The sequence below is a fragment of the Gymnoscopelus braueri genome (assembly GCF_963280865.1).
Source record: "Gymnoscopelus braueri genome assembly, chromosome: 12".
Classification (NCBI taxonomy): Eukaryota; Metazoa; Chordata; class Actinopteri; order Myctophiformes; family Myctophidae; genus Gymnoscopelus; species Gymnoscopelus braueri.
This window is the reverse complement of record NC_137614.1, coordinates 11,103,903-11,126,462: the sequence shown is the minus strand read 5'-3', so window position 1 is coordinate 11,126,462 and position 22,560 is coordinate 11,103,903. Positions and strand designations below refer to the sequence as shown.

The 22,560-nt window shown below is 40.5% G+C and overlaps 1 protein-coding gene across 1 annotated transcript in view; it reads right to left on the bottom strand.

Moving 5' to 3' along the window:
• Positions 1–22,560, bottom strand: part of pkp1a (plakophilin 1a) — a 29,684-nt gene extending 7,124 nt beyond the window's left edge. The window contains exons 1-9 of the mRNA XM_080445861.1: positions 22,229–22,560; positions 17,850–17,968; positions 7,946–8,188; positions 6,909–7,102; positions 6,303–6,432; positions 5,170–5,377; positions 4,158–4,326; positions 3,160–3,277; positions 132–299 (exon numbers count right to left, since the gene is read on the bottom strand). Of these exons, the coding sequence (XP_080301987.1) occupies positions 132–299; positions 3,160–3,277; positions 4,158–4,326; positions 5,170–5,377; positions 6,303–6,432; positions 6,909–7,102; positions 7,946–8,188; positions 17,850–17,968; positions 22,229–22,376 (1,497 nt within the window). The 5' untranslated portion in view covers positions 22,377–22,560. The remainder of the gene's footprint in view (positions 1–131; positions 300–3,159; positions 3,278–4,157; positions 4,327–5,169; positions 5,378–6,302; positions 6,433–6,908; positions 7,103–7,945; positions 8,189–17,849; positions 17,969–22,228) is intronic.

Sequence of the window (22,560 nt, the reverse complement as noted above, 5' to 3'; positions counted from 1 at the left end):
GAGGAGAGGAGAGGAGAGGAGAGGAGAGGAGAGGAGAGGAGAGGAGAGGAGAGGGTGGCATCAAAGTTTCCTCTGGATTTAGGCAAGACATTGGAAGAGTTTTGATTTGATAAAACCCTGTGATTCCTCACCTCTTTGGGGATCTTGCTGCTCTTGGCACTGAAGCAGCCAATGGAGGCGATCTTTTTCACGACAGAAGTGTCCTCTTCAGGTGGGTTGTACTTTGCAAAGCACTCGGGGGACTCGACCTCCAACTGGTAGGTCAGGTTATGGAGGATGCATGCACAGTTCTCCACTGACTACATGGAGGGGAGGAGAGGACAGGGCACGAGATTAATTACTTTAATTCATGTGCTGCAATTCTAGAAACCATGCCCACATACATTCTAAGCCGTTGTGAATGTCATATAATTACAACAATCCGTGGATGTTTTAGCATTCCCACGGTCGCGATGAATCATCTCTGGAATCTGGATACAGGCTAGACAAACTAACCTCTAGTCAGGTGTCAACTATAAACACAGCATGTTTATTTAGCACTCATCAAACAACACTGTTTCATTATGCCAACCTTTTGCATGACTGTTTTAGCCTGTTTTCAGAACGTGTCTGTACATCATGTGCTGGATTCAAATCAGAAAGAAATACTAATAAAATTCTGTATGGAGAAAACAAAACCTTAATCTCTTTCAAACTTGTGTCCCTATTTTGGGCATATTATAGGCAAAACTTTTTAATGTGAATCATTGGTCATTGATGGGAGGTTGCAGCTATTTTAGGTACCGTATATAGGGTTCAAGTGGTTAAAGGTAGGGTATGTGATATTTGTTTTTGTTTAGTTTTTTTGTTAAAAGGTTCAAGTACTATATTCTGATAGTAATCATTGCTACAGAGCGTTTGTTCGGTCACAGGGGTCTCTGGATTTGGGAACCCTACTTGTCACACATGCACGCGCGTGCATGTGTGACAAGTAGGGTTCCCAAAGCGAATCCAGGCCATTTCCACCACTGGGTAATAGGGTTCAAGTGGTTAAAGGTAGGGTATGTGATATTTGTTTTTGTTTAGTTTTTTTGTTAAAAGGTTCAAGTACTATATTCTGATAGTAATCATTGCTACAGAGCGTTTGTTCGGTCACAGGGGTCTCTCCAGCTCTATAGTAAACAGAATATAAGTACATTTGCAGGTATGTGACAACATTTAAGAGTACTGAAAATGCATTTTCTGTTTAATAAAGATCTGGAGAGACATGGAGACTCCTTTTACTGAACAAACACTCTAATAGCAATGAGTACTATCAGAATATAGAGCTATTTAACACTTATGTTAACCAAAGTAAATCACTTACCCTACCTTTAAGTTCTCAGACTAATCTTTATGGGCCTCTAGGCAGTTATGGACTAGGTTCACTATCTTACTAGGTTATGTTTTGGTTTGGTTCGGTTCAGGTTTTTCAGACACGCTTCATTAGCTTGTTGCGGAATGAGCAGATACATAGCTGTATTTTTTTTCTTAGCAATTCGTTTTTTTATTCTTTTTTTAATTAGGGGGTCAATAAATGATGCTTCTAAATTCTAATTATCTCTTCTTCTTGTGTACACACACACACACACACACACACACACACACACACACACACACACACACACACACACACACACACACACACACACACACACACACACACACACACACACACACACACACACACCCCCCATCAGAATCACATGTCTAAATGTGTGAATATATACATGGGTTTGCATTGTGAAGCATATATCTAATAGTTAGGCATCTTAAATGCTACACTGGAACCCCAGTCAACCCTGTAGAGAGAGAGAGAGAATGTGCAAACCACATATGTGTATACAGTACATGTGTTTGTTTTTGCAGATGGGTGGTTATGTGTGTACTCTGTCCTCAAGGCACATCCTATTAGGAAAGATCATGTGAGAGAGAATGCAGAATGAACACATTCTGAAGTGCATCAACAACACACATGCACACCAGCAGACACCTGATACACAACAGATAGGAGTTTGTTATGAGATCATAGCTGCCGTGCTGGCCTCCGTCCACAACCACTTATTCATTTAACCACCCTATTTCAGTGATTCCCAAACTGAGATTTTAAAGTGGGCCCTGCTCCAGAAAGGTTTTGGAACCACTGCCCTATAATCTTAGTTGAACAGGGGTCCCCCAGGGCTCTATCCTAGGCCCACTACTTTTATGCCTCAACACCAAATAGCCTATAAATAGCCTATCTGTCACAACGCCACATGTTTGCCTCAGAATACTGAAGCAAGGTGTCATGTGGTAGTTTGTGAAAAGACAAGGACATTCCGGTATAGTCCTTTAAAGTTTAAACCACTACAAAGGTAAGACAGCCATGCTGTCACTGCAGTAATTACATGGCGTTACACTTCACATAGTTAGCCATTATAGATTTACTTTCTACAGGTTACATAACCTAATTGAAGATAAGCTTCTTTAACCCATTAAGACCAGGAACGCATCTGTGTCATTTTCGGATTTCTTTGGCTATTAAAAAAATAGCAGATATACAAGCTCATAGTGCGGCACCGAGTGCCGCACTATGAGCTTGTAGATCTGCTATACTTTTAAACTTTGAAAATGTGTGCAAATCTTTGAATATATATATATATTTTTTTAAAGCGAACATTTGTAACTCAAATCTTTGCTTCTGGGGATTCTACAAATATCTAAATCCTAACAGTTTTCTGAAAAACTCATGTTGTTAAAATATCAGTGGTCCTTTAACCTTTTTCATGTCAAGGGCCCCGAAAATTATATGTATTTGGCCGTGGACCCCAATCTCTAATATATATATTCAAAGATTTGCACACATTTTCACGATTCTTTCAAAAATCCCGGATTGAATGAATTAACACAGTGATACAAAGTGCAATATGTTTACACATATCCTCCATTCGGTTGGACCATGTAGATCTGCCATTGTCACCGAATATTCACCCCCAGGATAGAGTTGAAGTGGTTTAACTATCACTATTCTCCAACGTACATGTGTGATAGTTGGAGATAGGCTGGAGGGAGTTAGTGTGGGTGTGGTGTATATAGAGCAACACCAGGCTTTCTGAGGTGAGATCTTGTGGGTTTCTCAGACTTAGGTGTGGAGTTTATTACCTTGTCATCTGGATTTTCTTCTGCCACACAAGACTCCACGTAGCTCATGATGGAGTCGATAAGACCACGACAACCTCTCATGGCCTGCCTCTCCTTCATCTGTGCGCAGCTCAGGTTCCTACACACACACACACACACACACACGTTTGTATTACTATCAACATTTAGGACATCAACGTTTTAGGATTGCAGACAAAAGACACACCGGGTCCTCACAGGAGATATAAAAAAGTCTTAAAGGTGTATGGTGCTACGGGGATCAGCGGGACTTGGAAACTTTTAAAAAGAAGAAGAGATCCGAGCACTCAAAAGATGTGGAGGAGAGGAAGTAAAGTTAAACAAATATTATTCTTTACAAATGCCAACATGTTTCGACCGGTTAAGGTCTTCATCAGGGTGAGAACTGAACCAACAAACACAACAACCCATTAAATAGTGTCTATTCACGTGACGTTACAAATGAACAGGCAATTGATAACCATGGTTACCAAAGACACACCCAACACCACAAGTGTGTGTGTGCATAGTCTGCATACACACTGATTGTGTGGTCTGCACACAGTCAATTCCTACTCTGAGCATACTACACAACAAAAAGTCAAATGTTGTTGGTTTAGGATTGCAATTTCATAAAAGCCATTTTTAGCTGATCAACAAGCTCACAACGTGTCACGCTGTGGCACATTTTGAGCTTGTAGCTATTTTCAGTGCACGACACACACACACACACAACCATAAAACAACCATTTCTCTTCCGAGGATGACGCAAATTGTCCTTACAATATCTACAGTATTTCTTAAATTCTACTATAGTTGCACTATATACTGCACTACTATATTCTACTATAGTTGCACAAGTGTAATAATACAAGTACACACACACAAGGCAGATGTCAAAAAAGCACAATAGATTTACAGTGGTTAGCTCAACAAAGGCACAGACGGTGAGTGATACCACATGGATTCAAAGCGTACTACTGGGGACAGGGTGTCCTTACCGTAGGCATCCGGTGGCACTGAAGTAGACGTCAGGGTGGATGTTGTTGTTGGCGCTGCTGTCTGACCAGCAGGTGAAAGGCACCACCACGCTCTCAGTCAGCACAGGCAGCGCTGTTGCTATGAGCTCCTCCTTGAGTTCATCAGCCGAGGACAGGTTCCACAGCAGACCTGACACACACACACACACACAGGGGGGGCTGCCCGTTAGTCCCACATCCCAACCAAGGTTATTATAGTTAACGAAAACTAACAAAATAACGAAAACTAAGATTGAAAAAAACGTTTTCGTTACCTGAACTAAATACAAACTCAAAAAAAAAAAAGAACAATAGCTAACTGAAACTGTATTGTGTGTTTACAAAACTAAACTAAAACAAACTGAAATTATAGACAAAATTCCCTTAGTTTTCATTTGTGGATGGTTGGTGGTTCATCTGTAACTGAATACATTTTTTAAATGCTATCTTTTGTTAAGTTTTTACAACACAATACTTACCTTTTCAATCCTGCACCTGACAAATAAAAAAACTACAACTAATAAAAACTAAAACTATTGGCATTTTCAAAAATAAATAAAAACAAATCCGCTCTAAAAACGAATTAAAACTAACTGAATTAGAAAAATAATATTTAAAACGAACTAAAACTATTATAACCGTGTTCCCAACAGCTCAGTTTTACTGCGCGCCATCAGACCAAGTACACAGAGAGACCGAGCACTGAATCAAGTTCACACAGTTCATTTCCAAGCTTGTTTTAAAAGAAAAGGGCTGGCGAGGTGAGCTCTGTGGAGCTCACATTCTAGTCTACTATCTTCTTAACCACTTTAAACCCTACAATCTTCACTGACCTGGGGTCCCCCAGTTCTCCCAATACACCAAATCTACAAGCTCACAAAGCGTCACAAATCAGCTACTGTACTTTCACCGAATGTTTGCCTATTGCGAATGGGGACGAAAAACAAAACACAGATATCTTGAGTTCTCGCTTATGTTCTGAGTGCATTTCTACCTGTGAGTTGTCTCTGGGTCTCTGTGGAGTCCGTCTCCTTCAAAAGCTTCAGAGCCCAGGCTATCCCCCCAGACTGCTGGACCTCCAGCTTGTTGGCCTGGTCCCTGAACACCAGGTTCCTCAAGGCAGCCGAGGCACTCTGGCTGACGTCAGCGTTGGGGCTCTGCAGCAAGGCCACCAGCGCAGGGATTCCTCCCAGCTCCAGGACCTGAGGGGGGGGGGGGGTATCGGGTGTGAGGGGGTGCACAGAGAAAGCACTGGATAAAATATCGACAAATAAAGCAAGTGGAAGGCACTCCGGGAAAACAGCGGATAAATACCAACGAATAAATAAGTGAAATGTGTGTGTAATGTATTGTTGCTGTCGGGCGGAAGCCTTGAATGTCCAAAACTGTTACTTTTCAGGAAATTGAAAAAAGTACCGGTTTTCTGATGGTTCGAATAATGTAGTTATTATTATGTAGTCACAAGCTCTTGTTAATCATTTTCATTGGTTAAATATTTATAAAACCTACAGACACACTTCACCACTTTCAACCTGGCGTCCCTACTTTGGGAATGTCATTACAGGTGGAAACATTCCAAAATAGCAAAAATATCTACATCCAGAACTATTGTGAGCTTGTCCATCAGCTACATATTTCTCATACTTTTGTGTGACACTGTCACTGCAAGGTTTCTGTGCGACAGACATGACATGTGGCACTTTCCTCTGCTTGTAGACATGGTCACACATAGACAGTATAATACAATGATTACAAGCAGGCCATGAAGATAGACAAGATAAATAAGGTCCTCCCGTTCCCTCAGGGAAAGATGTACAAAAGGCACAACATAAAGCATGGGAGGTACCTTTACCTGTGGCAATTCTGTACACAGTTTGTTTGTGTACTGAAATTATCTGACAAGACTGAGTGTGCACACTTGAAACTTAATGTACAGAATAATATGAGAGCATTTGTAAAAGAGACAGGAAGTGTGTGTGTGTGTGTGTGTGTGTGAGTGTGAGTGTGAGTGTGAGTGTGAGTGTGAGTGTGAGTGTGAGTGTGAGTGTGAGTGTGAGTGTGAGTGTGAGTGTGAGTGTGAGTGTGAGTGTGAGTGTGTGTGTGTGTGTGTGTGTGTGTGCTGCTGACCTCCTGTTTGGGTGGCTCCTCCTTGAAGGTGGCGTGCTGGATGAAAGAAGCCCCACACAGTTGGTAGTTCTCCTCCGCGTGAGACAGGAACTCCACAGCCTCCTTCAGGGTGAGGTCTGACATGTTCACCCTGCACACAAACACACAGCCAGGTCCACATGAAGATGAATGGGTGGAGAGAAAAAGGCAATAATAAATCCTTACGGTTACTATTAAAAAAGTAAATCTACTACAGTATGTTGCAGGGTCCAAGTAGATATAATGATAATAATACATTAACTTTATATAGCACTTCTCATCTGCTGGGACAAATCTTGAAGAGCTTCATAATAAGAAACGATAACAATAATAAAAGGGTGGAAATCAAGGGTGTTGGCCACTATAAAAACTAAAAAGGTTTTGAGATCAACAAACTAAAATAACCGAGCAAGAGGGAACTAAAACATGAGTGGGCTGCTATAAAAAATACTTAAGAGGGCGTCCTGTCAATTGGCGGTCTTAACACCCGTTTTAAAAACCTTGATGGAAGGAGCAGTTCTGAGATATTGCGGGAGCAACACAGACTCAGTTATTGTATGTACTGTATGTATGTGTAAATGAACTCACGATGATTGCTGCTCTATCTTAGTCGTCTTGGCCAGTGACAGGACAGACGGCGGGCGGCCGCTGCTCTTTGTCTGGGTGTTGACGGTCTGCACGGTGCCGTTGGTCATGGAGTAATTAGTGCTCTGTCGACTGGTTCGAGTCTGACTTGACTGCATGGTGGTCTGCTGGCTCGACATCGTGTGTCCTTTGGCCCTCTGCAAAGAGACATGTAGCATTTCACAAGGTCCATGTAACTTAGATCAGTGATTCAATTTGATATGCAATATGAATGCCACAGATCCACATTTGATAACTGTTCTTTATCGCTGGAACCCCAATCTATACTGTAAAAACCTTCAGTCTTAATTTAGCTCTTTGGTTCCATTTGGTTCCACTCTCACAGTTACAGACACTTACGGGTTAATTTAATTCCTAACTATCAATCATTTAGCTGGGGACCCCCTGGAACCGCCTCAAGGACCCCTGGGGGTCCACGGACCCCACATTGAGATCTATAGTGACTTAGATGATTCCATAAAGAACTTCCAAAGGTTTATGCACACACAATAATAATATGATACAAGCTAGCTATCTACTACACCACTCCCACTGAAAGCAAAAAGAAACCATTTTACTTAACAAGACACATCCTAAAATGTAAAATGTCTCATAAAAGGGTAGTGAAGCTCAGTGGTGGAAATTAACTAAGTACATTTACATTACTACCATTTTGATGTATTTTTACTTTACTGGACTATTTCCAATTTTTAATACTTTTACTTCTACGCCACTTCATCTCAGAGTAAAATATTGTACTTTTACTCCACTTCAGCCCTATATACTTTGGCTATTTTCAAAAAAAAATATTTATTTGGGAAAAAAATGGGACATTCTGCATAATGAGTACTTTTTCTTTCAGTACTTAAGTATATTTTGATGCCAATAAGTTTGTACTTTTACTCAAGTCGTTTTGAATACCGGACCTTTACTTGTAACAGAGTATTTCTACATGGTGGTATATGTATGCACGTAATATGTGTACAAAACTAAATGGTCACCATAAGGAGTGCAACACCAGGACCACCGGCAACAGGAGCAACTGGAGATGCTGGGGCACGTGGAGGAGGTGCAGCGACAAGTGGCGCCCCCGCCAGGGCAGGGTCACTGCGGCTGGGCTTCAGACCGTTAGGGGGCGACGGCCAGTTGGACGTGCTGAAGCGCTGGTCCCACTGGCCGGAGGTGCTGGCTATTCTTCGTCCCATCGTTTTACAGGAGACGGACCGTGCTTTCTGATAGTTCGCCTAGAGAGAGAGAGAGAGAGAGAGAGAGAGAGAGAGAGACGGGAGAGAGAGAGAGGAGGAGGAATAGAAAGAAAGAGTGAGTGAGTGAGTGAGTGAGTGAGTGAGTGAGTGAGTGAGTGAGTGAGTGAGTGTGTGTTTTTTTGGTGTTTTTTTTACAGTTGCTTTTTTCTCTTCTGTTTGTACCCTCTTAGTAATGTTTATATGTGCTCTTTCGCAAAAAAACGTATAAATAAATAAATAGGGAGTGTCACGAGTCAGAAGAAGCTTACCCGCCCTAACAAAGGTTTGTTAGAGATTTGTTATAAACCAATTTCTTTAACACACACACCCACACCCCCACACACACACCCACACACACACACACACACACAAAGATAGATTTTGCAGGATCGTGTTGAGAATAACAAAACCAAATCCATCCACTGTAGACTGCTCTCTGAACATCTAATTCAACCGGCCAGTCTTAGAGCTTCCCAAATCAACAACATTGATCATGGCAATCAATCAATCAAATACATTCGATTTATATAGCACATTTCATACAACAATTGCAACTGCGCTTCACAAAACAGAATGAAAAATTAAAAAGTGGAAAATAGAAATATGTTAAAGCTGCACTATGTAACTTTCACATCCTACACTCGATTTGAACCCGGGTCTCTTGTGCAAGTGCTGACATTCTTTTTTAGAGCCTGCCTGCTGGCTCAGGGGAGAAATAGAATTTTGACTGGGGAGGGGAGGGGCGAGGGGCGAGGAGGAGAGTGGGCGGGATTAATGGCCTGTGACTTCACTATCCAAGGGCCAATCAGATTACTTTTCAGCCTAATTATTCAGAAAACCCCAGACCACAGAAAATCCACTGACTGTTCAAAGTTCAGTTTTATTTGTGTAATTGAGGTCATAAAACCCCCCAAAAAACATAGAAATAAAAAAAGTGAAAATGAATGTCATAGAACCTTTAAGATTTGTTTTAAAACTGCCCACAGATTCAGAGACCTGTAGATCCTCCATAAGTTTGTTCCAAAGGCTAGAACCATAATATCTAAAAGCTGTTTCTCCATTTCTTTTTGTTCTAGTTTCTGGAACAGTTCAGAGACCAGTGTCAGAGGATCTACGGGTGTTGCCAGACACATGACTAGAAAGCATCTCAGATAAATAGGCAGATGCATTGCCATTTAGTGATTTAAAAACCAATAAAAAAAGATCTTGAGATCAATTCCAAAACTATGTCCTGCTGTATTCTACACACACAAGTTGTAAGCGTCAAGCTGCTTTTTTCTTTTTTTTTGTAGACCAGACAGGAGCATTACAGTAATCATGCTGCTAATAAAAGAGAACGCCAAACTCTGGAAATAGTCCTTGAAGTGTTAAAATATAATTTTGTAACATTTCAGATGTGGGACTTTAAATCAGAGTCAATAATGACACCAAGGTTTCTGACTCTGTCCTTGGCCCAAGGTTTAAGATTCAATGTTGTACTTCATTGATACATTGTCTACACAGGTACATAAGAGTAAAACTTAATTTTTGTTAGGCTTCCTTCGAGACAATGTAGCAGCATAGGTAATAATGAAAATAAGTAAAGAAAGAGAAAGAAGAGAAAGAGAAAGAGAAAGAGAAAAACAAGAGCTAAAAAAAAGAGTCAATAGTTTTATACTAATAGGATAATAAAAATAGATCAGTGTATGTACAATGTACGTATAACTAAGTCACCCATGCTTTAAGTCAGAAAAACAATTGACTATGGTGTAAATGTGGCAAAGACTCATATGAGGATACAACAAAGTAACTGGGGCTGGGGTCCTCCTCAGCATGCATAACTACATAAATCTACATGACTGTATGGAAATGTATTTTGTGCTTTCTGATCACAGTCAAGTGCTAACATGTACATCTTGAAGAGAATGGGGCCCAGGAGCCTTAGGGAACACCATGCACCACATGTCAATGTCTACTTTTCCTGCTTCAATTGGTAATGTTAAAAACCACAAACCAAGCCAAAAAACCTTGGTGTAGTCATGGATTCAAACCTGAATTCTAAAAGCCACATTAACACAATTACACGGATTAAAGGACGTATGTCTCAGCAGCAGGATTTAGGAGAACTTGCCCATGCATTCATCTTCAGTTGCCTAATGTCCTTACCTTACCTCCCTGTATGTCAAACATTTTTATTTCAAAATATGAATGTTGGTTTATTAAAGCATTGAATGTTTTAGGGCCAAAATACATTTATGATCTTGTGCGATATCACGAACCATCCAGACCTCTGGGAAAGGTCTACCTTTTGTCCCTAGAATCTAAGCTAAACAATGTTTTGTTTTGATTCTAGGGAAAGCAGCTTTCAGTTTTAATGCACCACATACAGAATCTGGAACAAACTCCCAGAACGGTCTGCAGGTCTGCTACAACTCTCAGTTCTTTAAAATCACAGCTAAAAAATAACTTTCCGTGTCCTGAATAGGTGTTTCCTATAAAGGAGAAAGGTGTGTCAAATGTCCTGTTATAACATGTTTATTTTCCTTAATGTTTTATATAAAGCACTTTGTTGAAATATGCTATACAAATAAACTTGTCTTGTCTTGCCTTGAAGAGTGATCACCAAGTACCACAAATATATAAATTAGGATCTGAACCACTGGGGAACTCTGGCATATACACCAACACAGATCTCAAGTCTGTCCTGAAGGATATTATGATCAACCGTATCAAAGGTGGCGCTGATGTCTAGGAGAACAAGGACAATGAGCGTCTGCGTTCCCTCTTAGATCATTTACTACGTTGAAAGATAGTGGAAACATAAGACCTGTCTGTACATTTGACCTCACTTTCTCCAGAATAATTCCAGAGGATCCATTTGAATCTTCCTGGACTCACCGACATCCAAATCTACACTGTTGGTTTAACTCAGAGAGGAACCAAATGGCAGTGGTGTAGTAACTAAGTAACTAAGTACAATTACTCAAGTACTGTACTTAAGTACACTTTTGAGGAATTTGTACTTTACTGGAGTGTTCCCAATTTTCAATACTTTTACTTTTTACTCCACTACAATTATTTGAAAACTTACTAGTTACTTTGTAGATTTAGATTATTATTACAAAACATGCATTAACCACTTCAGCCCTATGCATACTTAGGTTATTTGAAAATAGCCGATCTACAAGCTCACAATGCGCCGCTTTGCGACATGTTGTGAGCTTGTAGATCGGCTCTACAAGCTCATTGGTGCTTTTACTTAAGTACAAAATGTGAGTACTTCTATCACCACTGCCAAATGGTTAAATTTCCCGTTACAGACACATAAGGGTCCATTTCAGTCCCATCAATCATGAACTATCAATCATTTAGCTGTAAACCCTCTCAAGGACCCCTGGGGGTCTAGTTCCCATGTTGAGAACTAGTGACTCTCCAGGGTAATTCTGAGGATCCGTTTGAATCATCCTGAGATTCACCCACGGTCCCAAATCAAGTGCTGTGCACCATTTGACAAGACAGACTGTGCAAAGTTACACTTTTTTCATTACAAGCTGTAACAGTTGAACCGAATACATATGCCATCATTCTAATCTACATGCATATCGTACAGCAGGGGTCTTCAATGTTTTCAGACCAAGGACCCCCTAGCTGAGAGAGAGGTGAAGCAGGGACCCCCACTATATATTCTATAAAAGTGTGTTTCAGATTCAACTTTTTTTTGTTTACTTGGTCTGCTCTTTTTTCCCTCTACACCTACAGTATAACGCTGTGCCAAAAATAGCAGATCTACAAGCTCACAACGCCTCACAGCGCGAGGCGTTGTGAGCTTGTAGATCGGCTATTTTTTGCTAAAGTTCTCCTCAGAAAAGGGATGCTAGGGTTCAAGTGTTTAATGTAAAAAAAAAAACATATCACAAAGATTTGGCGGCCCCCCTGTAGTAGCTCTGAGGGGGTCCCGGACCCCCTGTTGAGGACCCCTGTCATACAGAAACAGTGGTAGCAGCTAACAGAACCAAACTAAAACTATTGAACCAAGTATTAACCTATAAATCACAGTATATATCTTGAGACTTCTAAACCAGCAATCCAGGTCAGTGAGAAAGAAAGTAGGTAACCCATTCTCCATAAGAATAGCTTTCACAGAAGCCCCTGTAAAAGTAACATAAGATGGAGGAATTTGACCTCACACAAATACCTTTGCACTTCCACTGTGTTAATGTTAAAGGCCACCTAATATACCGCAGCGCACAATCAAAAAGCCGCATCTCAGCCAAGGTAATATGATATTTGCCATTTGTTGTTACAAACTCAAACTGTCATGCTATTTGACAACCTTCATTGAGAGCGGAAAAAGTTTCTCACAGTGTGTGTGTGTGTGTGTGTGTGTGTGTGTGTGTGTGTGTTGAGACAAGTCAGAGACGTCACCCGTTAAACCAGTCGGCCCAAACCTGGTGCTCTGCGACTTTGCTTGATATAAACATTACTTCTATGCTGTGAAAGGCTCTTGAATTTACAGTATTTATTTCAATTTATGTAAGTACATGTACGTGCATGCATAAGTGTGTTTAATATGACACGCCCCCTTGAAGGGAAATGAATCCAGACCACGCCCTGCTAATCCCCTAATGAGCCCTTCTCACAACACTCCGCTATTGGCTCGTTTAATCGTTTGAGAAAAAAACAACATGTTGAAACAGTACAACAGTACAGTAGCTTTTCAAAACAGTAACTAAGCACATGAAATTCCCATTTGACGGCGGGACACCTTGTAACATTAAGGAGGAAGTCTGTGCCAAATGCTAATGGGAACGGCAACTTTCTCTTTCAGCTTACCAAAACATTAAAGGAGTAGTTCACCCCAAAAATTACTTATTTTCTATCAATTACACACCCCATGAAGCCTTGAATTCGTGGAGATGTTTTAGTTTTTGTCGCATTCCTAACCCGGCGGAGACTCAAAGAGTCTCAAAGAGTACGAGACTCAAAGAGTCTCCTACTGAGCCTCCTATTTGAGTCTCCTATTTGATTTCCAATCATCATATCGGTGCATTTATCATTTTGATACGCAGAATATCAAGTGAGATATGCCATTAGGAATGTGATTGTGTGCGGGTACATGTGCCTTTGTGCCAACTTGCCAGTGTGTTCCCAGGTTGTGTTGATACTGCATTGTGTTCCCCAGTATGGTGCAACAGTGTTTCCTGTTCCAAACCAAACAGGCTGTTTCAGTGCTAGCCAAGTGTCAACAGTGTTACTCAGGGTTAAGACACAAACGTGTGAGGGAAGAAACACTTTGTCACTGTCGGGTGGAAACCTTGTAACTCCAAAATGGATACTTTTCAGGAAATGGAAAAGAACCTGCGTTTCGATGGATCCAATGTAGTTATTATTTAGTCACAAGCTCTTGTTAATTAAAAAAATGTAATTGGTTTAATATTCATAAAAGCTACAGACACACTTAACCACTTTCACTATAAAATGTTTCAAAAGTAGCAAAAATTGCATATTTACAAGCTCACAACGGGTCGCAATTGCGATGTGTTGTGAGCTTGTAGATCTGCTATTTTTGTGTGACACCGTAGTATGAGGAAGAAAGGCATCAATTGAAGAAAAATGGAAATACAAGGTTTATGCCCAACAGCAAAAATCTAGACGAGAGAGAAAGGAGAGGAGAGAGAGAGAGAGAGAGAAGAGAGAATAGAGAGAGAAGGATGCATATACAGTGCACAGTCAAATTAGTTTTTTTAACTCTGAAAGTTACCATTATTGGGCCAATTTGTACACTTAACATCTTATTATTTAGACTGCGAACATGTCCCATCAGGAGGAGATCTGTCTAACGTAGCCTAATACAATAGGCCTACTTGCATTTCTCTAGCACTTCCGTTTAATATTGGCCTAGAGTCCTAGACGGATCCACAGAGTGCTGCGGGGTCAGACTCCTGCTGTGGTGTGCATTCTGACACCACAGCTATGATTGCGCCAGGGGAGTGCTCTGTGGATTCGTCTACAGGGCAATATATCTATTATATCAATATTGTGAAATGAGATTAAAAATCATGTGGGATCTTGGATATCGTACTATCAAATGGCATAAGTGTTGTGTTTTCCTGGTTTTGATCACTTAATCCTTGTATTCCTTGTATTTTAAAGCATTGTCAAAAATGTTCTGTAATAGCAAAAATAGCAGATCTACAAGTTGTACAAGTTCAGAACATGTCACGTCTCATGATGCATTGTGAGCTTGTAGAAAGGCTATTTTCGCGTATTTCTTTTAAAAAAGAATTGAATAATTAAAAACAAAATCTATATTATTGTCACCTATCGATGTATTTAGTGAAAAATATCATTATATTTAGATTTTGTCCATATGAACCAACACAAATAGTTGCAGATGAAGAACAGGACCAAAGTAGATCACTGCTGACCACAGTGAGATATACACGCAGTGATGTAATGCTGATGAGGATTGTAATGGATGATGTGTGTCTTCATCAGCAGCACTAACATATTATCACTCTCACTAGACATGCCTCAACTCAAAGTCACTAGGTCAAGTCAGTCAGCCCAACCCTGCACAGTATGCGTGTGCACATACAACCCTGCAGTACACGCACACGCACACACACACACACACACACACACACACACACACACACACACACACACAAATAGAGCAGTGAAGTCACCCATACTCCTCTGTGAAATTTGAATGATGACCTAGAATTCAGCATTGAGTTCACCATGCCTCACCCTCTTATAGTGACTATGAGACAAACAGAAGGCCAACTGCCTGATCAACATGAACCCTCGTGTCCCTATTCTGGCACGACCCTTCGGCGAGATTTGAAGATCAATAAGCTCACAAGAAATGTGGAATAAAAAGGAAGGGGCCTAGTATAGGGCCTATAGTATGGGGGCGGCAGTGGCTCAGGGGTTAGAGCAGCCGTTTGGGAAACGGAAGGTTCCCAATTCGCTCCCGGGCTCCCGCTGTGTTAGTGTCGAAGTGTCAAGTGTCCTTGAGCAAGACAAGAGACTGAACCCCAAACTGCTCTCGATGAGCAGGTTGGTGCCTTAAATGGGTTACTCTGCTGTCCGTGTGTGAATGTGTGCGTGCCGTGAATGTACTGCACATTGTAAAGCGCTTTGGATAAAGGCACTGGACTCCAGTCCCTATTTTGGGCATATGTAAAAAAATAATTAAAAAAAAGTATATAGGGCATAAATGTTTAATGCAAACAAAAAAACAGTCCTATTCAGTGACTTCGACTATTTTACTATACCCCGGATGATACTTTCATTCGGTGTATGGATTACAATAAACAAACATGCTGAGCGGAAGCCGGGGAAAAGTGGTTACATGGTTTCATTCTCAGCAGCAGGGGAACAAAACCCGGGGAGAAACAGAGCTATTGACACAGAGAGAGAGAAGAGAGAGAGACCCGAGCTCACGTCCCTCAGGGACTTCTAACCACAATACCTTCACCTGTTCACCTGTGCTACGCTTACACACTTCACAGCAACACAGCCGAGGAGGGCTTTCTACACGCTGGATGTGACAGAAGCAGAGCCTCTGATGCCCTGAGGGCTGGATATACAATCACACACACTTGTGTAGTCAGACACAGTCATGGGCACACACTCAATCGCATGCATGTATATATATATTATTTATTAAGTGGTTGAAATACAAATATTACAAATGGAACATATGTCTGTTGAAGACGTATTTTGTGAATCTTTTGTTAGAAATAAGCAAAATCACTTCTTTCTTTTTATGTTTATAAACTGTGGTCCTACAAAGTGTGACATGCCGCAATAGAACGCTTCAACTTCCTGCTTTACAAAATACTGTTTTTCAGACGAATATAGCTCCTGTATCGCAAGCTCAAGCTACAAGGTTTGTTTTTACTTTTTGAAACAATGTTGACCATCTCTGATAATATACTGTAATTGTATTGTAACAAAGTGGTAACAATGTTCAACAATATTACTGTGCTTCACAATGATGCCACTTGCGTATCAGTCGATACCAAGCACCGATCCGATACCAGTGCGTAAATGAAACAAATCTAGGACAGTGGGAAATCTCAAATCTCAAAGTGGGATCCAGGGACTCTCTGGGTTCCTTGAGGGGGACCCTTACAGATCTGTAACTCTGAGAGTTAACGGGTCCATTTGGTTCCATTTGTACACTCTCAGAGTTATGGGGTCCTTGAAATTAAAAAGTTTTTAGAACCAAGGATCTAGGAATACATCAAAATTCCATTAATAATTGTTAAAGTGCAGCTCCAAGATAGTAAAATAATGTAAATAGTACAGTAAGAGTATAAAAAAAGTATAAAACAGTAGTGCAACGTCAACTGAAGCATTCGAAATATGACTATAAATGAAATATCATGTGATAAATGACGTGGTATCGGAATGGCATGGAATAGACTGACATACCCGCCGATACCGATACGACCATTTTAGGCAGTATCGGCAGCTTTTCCTATACTTCCTATAGAAAAACTGCACCAGATGAGAGGATTTGTCCAAGTAATGGTGAAAGAAGAATACTCCACAAGATGACAATGATAGGAAGACAAGTAGACAGATGATATGGATGCTGTCTTCACAACATGAGCACAACTGTCAAACAACAATGAATGAGCAACAAATGGTTGCCTCACCATGGCTTTGAATCACATTTCAAAAACTGCTTATTCACAGCAGTAGAGCAAAAACAGACACACACACACAGTGAGAGGAATAAGGTTTGCTTATTGAGTATCTTCATGACAGGTAATGTGTAATGCAGGACTGGGCGATATATGGACAATATATATTTTTGTAGGGATGTAACAATATTGTCGTTATCATGGTATCGCAACAAGCCAGAGTGGCACAAATCCTCAAGCAAGCAGAGTGAACCATGAACCATAGCATCCCTATTCTGAGCATGTCATAATAATATATAATAAGTGAGCATATGGAAGATTATTTATTTTATTTCGTTGATAAATATCTTATCATGGACTTGTTATCATGATTGTATTGTATTGTGAGTTTTTGTTATCGTAACATCCCTGTATGTTTGACCAAGAATTTTCAAAATAGTGGAAAAAAGCCAATCTACAAGCTGACAACATGGCACAATGCGTGTTGTGAGCTTGTAGATCATATATTTATGCTATTTCCTTTTACACTTACACATTTTTAAAGTATAAAATAGACCTTAAAGCAGTAGTTCAACCAAAAAAGTACTTATTTTCTATCAATTACAGACCCCATGAAGCCGTGAGATTCTTTAGTTTTTGTCGCATTCCTGAGCCAATAATTTGATGACCGGCAGAAGTCTATCCGGTAAGAGACTCCTACCTCAAAGAGTCTCCTTCCAGACTCAAAGAGCCTCCCACTGAGCAGCCACACGGTCATCAAATGATTGGCTTAGGAATGCGACAAAAACTAAAAAAATAGCCATGAATTCAAGGCTTCATGGGGTGTGTAATTGATAGAAAATAAGTATTTTTTTGGGTGAACTACTCCTTTAAAGTCACAGTGAACCAGGATAAGATAACACTTAATTATGCCAAATCACGATATCCCAAATCCCAGACAATGTCTATATATATATAACGATATTGATATGCTATTGATAAATCTCCCAGCCCTACATGTGAGGGAAGTTGTTACTAACCCTTTTATGGAAGCTTGTGTTGTAGTTGCTCTGAATGATGCTTCCATTTGCTTTGGATGGAGCAAACTTGAAGGAGCCAAACTCTGTGAACACACTCAGCACCTGGGGACTTGTTGGACCTGAGGAGAGACAGATGATGACCAGAATGAGAGAGGGGAAAAATCTGACAGAGCACCAGATCACTAGGACAGTGGTTCTCAAACTCTATCATGTCAAGGACCCCCAAATTGATTATGTATTTGGCTGCGGACCCCCCCCCCCCCCAGAGCACCGAGTGCCGCGCTATGAACTTGTATATCTGCTATTTTTGAATAACCAACACTGAAATCTAAAATGACACAGATGCTTTCCCGGTTTATTAAAGGTCGGGTCTATAATGCATTATAATCACATTTATAATGCATCACAATGCACTTATATAAGGCTTCATAAGACTTGTTATAAAATGCTTATAATAAGTATGCATAACAACTTATAACAAGGTTTATGAAGTATTGTACAAGTAAGTGCTGGTCTTAATGCATTGTAAGCTCAGCAGAACAGCACATTATAACTACCATACATAGTCAGTTATAAAGTGTCTGACAGTTTATAATGATTCTAGAGAACATTATCTTTCCGCGCCATTAATTACAGCAAACACAGCTGTGTCACACCCATATGGACCGGGGTTGGCATGGCGATTATCAGAGGAAGATAAGGTTCCCTTGATACATACATCCCATCGTGCCCTTTTAAGTGAGAAAGACATAAGGTCGGAGATACACAGGTCAGAGATACACAGCCTTTCTTGTGGGCTTCACACTACCGATGTTAAATGCATTAAGGATTAGGGTTAGGATTATGATCAATTTAATAACCTGTTTTTTTTTTACTAGGAATTCATTGCCATTTGAAGTGTTTTTCATTAGGTTTGCCAATGTCAGATGCTGTTAATTAATATGATCAATTCTATTGATTGGTTGAATTTAACCCCCTTAAACCCGATATCATTGCTGTCGGGTGGTTACCTCATACGTTCGTAAGTCCAAAACAACTTTTCAGGATTCTAATTCAAAAATAGATAAAATAGCAGATCTACATGCTCAAAACGTGTGCAGCTGTTTTTGTTCATTTTGTATGACGCTGTAGTAGGACGAAGTAGGGAATTAATTTACGGAAAAACATAGAAAGTTCAAATCTGGAGATAAGAGGTTTCTGCCCAACAGCAAGAATAGTTGACCGGTTCAACCAGGGCTCTATATAAGATCCACTCATATTTTGTTCTACATCAAATCTCTTTGACACGTTGTGAGCTTGTAGATCGGCTATTTACGCAGAAGGTTTGCCCCCCCCCCCAGCCTGTCTGTAATATCAACTGAAATGTGGAGAGAACGACACAACCAGGTGCTCACCGGAGACGCAAAAAGTCAACAAAGTTAAAATAGTAAAAGGTGCTCCTGGATCAAACGGGATAAAACATCAAATTAAAAAACGGGACATCCGGGCCGAGTTAAAAGAAGGAGCAGCCTTTATTAAACCAACATGTTTCGACCACACTCGGTCTTCGCCAGGGCTGATGAAGACCGAGTGTGGTCGAAACATGTTGGTTTAATAAAGGCTGTTCCTTCTTTTAACTCCGAGTGCCCGGATCTCCCATTTTTTATCAACTGAAAAGTGCTTGTCTGCTAATCTTCAGAGGCAGATGATAAGGTTATGTCACTCAGTTAGGCTGTCTGTGAACTTCAATCTAGTCCAACAATGATGTTGATGAGCGATCATTGAATGATCTCTCATCAACATGTAGCACTTGTCTGTCTTTGTCTTGGGATTATTAACGGGAAATTGCCGTGCTATGTGCTTTGGCACTCACCATTATAGGCTTAAGGTTGTCCCTAATATCAGCCAAATAGCTTTAATGTGGCCATACCAGTGATAGAGCCGAGAGTGGTAGACACACCATAGGGCATAGCAGTGGTGGCCATTTTGTGGTGCCACAGATCGAAAGCCCATTAATTTTCCCCATAGATTTCCGCAATTGTTTCTATTCATTATTTTAAGCCTGGAACCAAGGCTCCTGGTGAATCATGACCATAAAACATTTGATTCTGTGTCAAAACATATTTGAATGTCTAATTATATTATACTATATTTAATAAATGGTCACAATTCACCAGGAGCCTGGATGGCTTGTTTCCAGGCTTAATCTCTATGGGAATAATTTATGGATTTTCGATCTTTGGCACCACAAAATGGCCGCCACTGCTATGCCCTATAGTGTCGCACTCGCTTGCTGAAATCACTGATTTGATTTCCAACACAAAAAAGATGACTCATGCTTCAATGAGAAATTAATATCCTGTCTTCAATGGGAAAATCCTTTCTGGCCCAGGACCAACAACTGTTAGAGATAGAGATCTCCTCGAACTGAGAACTGAGGTTCATTCTGTCAAACAGCCATAAATCAGCCTGGATCTGACTCAGTGCGCAGTTGGTCTTTGAAGCAAACATCTGTATCATGATTGGATGAGGGGAAAAAGACCATAAGACACGTGTGGTTATGTTATGTAAATGTTATGTTGTCTTATGTTAGTTCTTTATGTGAACGTGTAACTTCAAATTACATTTGATTCATAATTTTGTTTTCCTTGTGAGGCTTTAAGGGTGAAGTAAGTGTCAAGTGATATTTCCTTTGGTTTAAATAAGTGTTAAATAGCTCTATATTCTGATAGTTATCCTTGCTATAGCATGTTTGTTCAGTAACAGGGTCTGTCTCTCCAGCTCTTTAAGTAAACAGAAAATTCATTTTCAGGTTGGAATACCAATTTAATCCAATCAGGAGGGAGAACCCATACAGGATACAGGATAAAGAAGTGAAATTGGAAGTGATGACACAAATAAATTAGCAGACAAAATTGGATCTGGAACACTATAAAACTGCAAGCTGATAAATGGGTACTGGTTGGCTGAAATTGGCAAGTGGCAAAAGACCTGGAGAGACAGGAAGACCCCTGTCAGTCTACTGAACAAACACTCTGTAGCAATTACTAGAATTAGAGATAATTGCAGAATATACAGCGTTACTAACACAAAAACAAAATCGTTTTGTTTGAACCAAAAAATATCACCTTTAAAATGACATGTTGATAACATGAAGAGTATTATTGGTGAATGTTTGGAAATGTTTTAGCACTACAACACACGCTACAAAGTATCAGATATAGAGATAGTCACATCATGGCAGAGCAGAGGCAAGTTTATGCATATTTAGTTTTCAACTATTTCAATATAGCAGCCACAGCAGCTCAATATAGTCAGAAGGTGGAGCCTGCTGCATGGGTCTAAATACAATTTACATACAAGAACAACAAGATGTTGTTTTGAAATAGTTGCAAGGAATGTATTGTTTCATTGCAGCAAGGCTTTGCTTTTAGGACTAAACTGCCAGTACGAAATGTATGCATCAGTGTTTTGATGTGACATTGCAAGGCTGCAAGCCCACGGGCTGAATTCCAAACTGACACTGGGCCAATGCCTATTACAAGTTGTAACTTACAACACAGGTATGCACGCACGCTCTCTCGGTCTCTCTCATACTGTTATATGAATACTAGCCATGGATCGAAGACGGTCATGTCATGGATGAACTTCAACATAGTGTTTGCACTGTCTCCCTTTTTGGTCCGTACATCTATATAAACGCTCAGATTTCACATATAAAGTGCTTACCCCATGGCCACGGATGTTATAATTATGCACGGGTCCTCAAAAGTACCCATATCTTCCATATTTTAAATAAAACGCATTTTAATCCAATTGGTGGTCATTTTCTCATATGTATCAGAGTGCAATACACCTCCCAACCGATAGGGTCACTTAGTTGAAAGCATATGGCAAAAAACGGAGAAAATGGCCACGGATCGGTTTAAAATACTTTTTATTGAACAATACGGAATATACAGGTACTTCTGAGGGCCCGTACATAATTGTAACATCCGTGGCCATAGGGTAAGCACTTTATATTTGAAATTTGAAAGTTCATGTAGATGTACGGACCAAAAAGGGAGAAAGTGCAAACACTATGTTGAAGTTCATCCATGACTGTCATATGATAAATGACAGTCACGTATCAGGGCTGTGCCATTGCACTGCAAGCCCATTGGGTGAATTCCAAACTCACTGACACTGAGCCAATGTCTGTTACAACGCAGGTATGCACGCACGCATTCTCTCTCTCATACTGCCATTTAATATTAAACAAGAATAGTATTAGCTACATTTAGTATTATGCATGGCAAAACTCAATCGTAGCTCTTGCATTCCACAGTAATAGCCAACAACAGCCCAGCACAGACAGTAGCCTAATGATCAGCAGGGCAAAGTTCTACAAGTTGTCCTACTTGTAGGTGACAGCGATCCGTTCTGCCTGGACTTGCTCCTCTTGATGGTGTGAACCTGATCCAGGACGCGCTGCTGTCCCGTGCGTAGTTTGTTATCCGAGGGCAGCGCCAGAGACGTCTCCCCCACGGAGCCCATGGTCATGTTCATCGTACTGTTGTACCACCACGGCTTGGAGGAGGGGTCGGGGGGTTGGAGGACAGGTCGGGGGGAAGCGAAGCAAGCGATCACTGTCTGTGTTTCCCAAAAAAGCGCACAGGAGAGAAGAGAAGAATACGCGCGTCAAGGAGGAACTGCTGCAGCTGCAAATGGAGGTAGTAAAATAGGTAGAAAT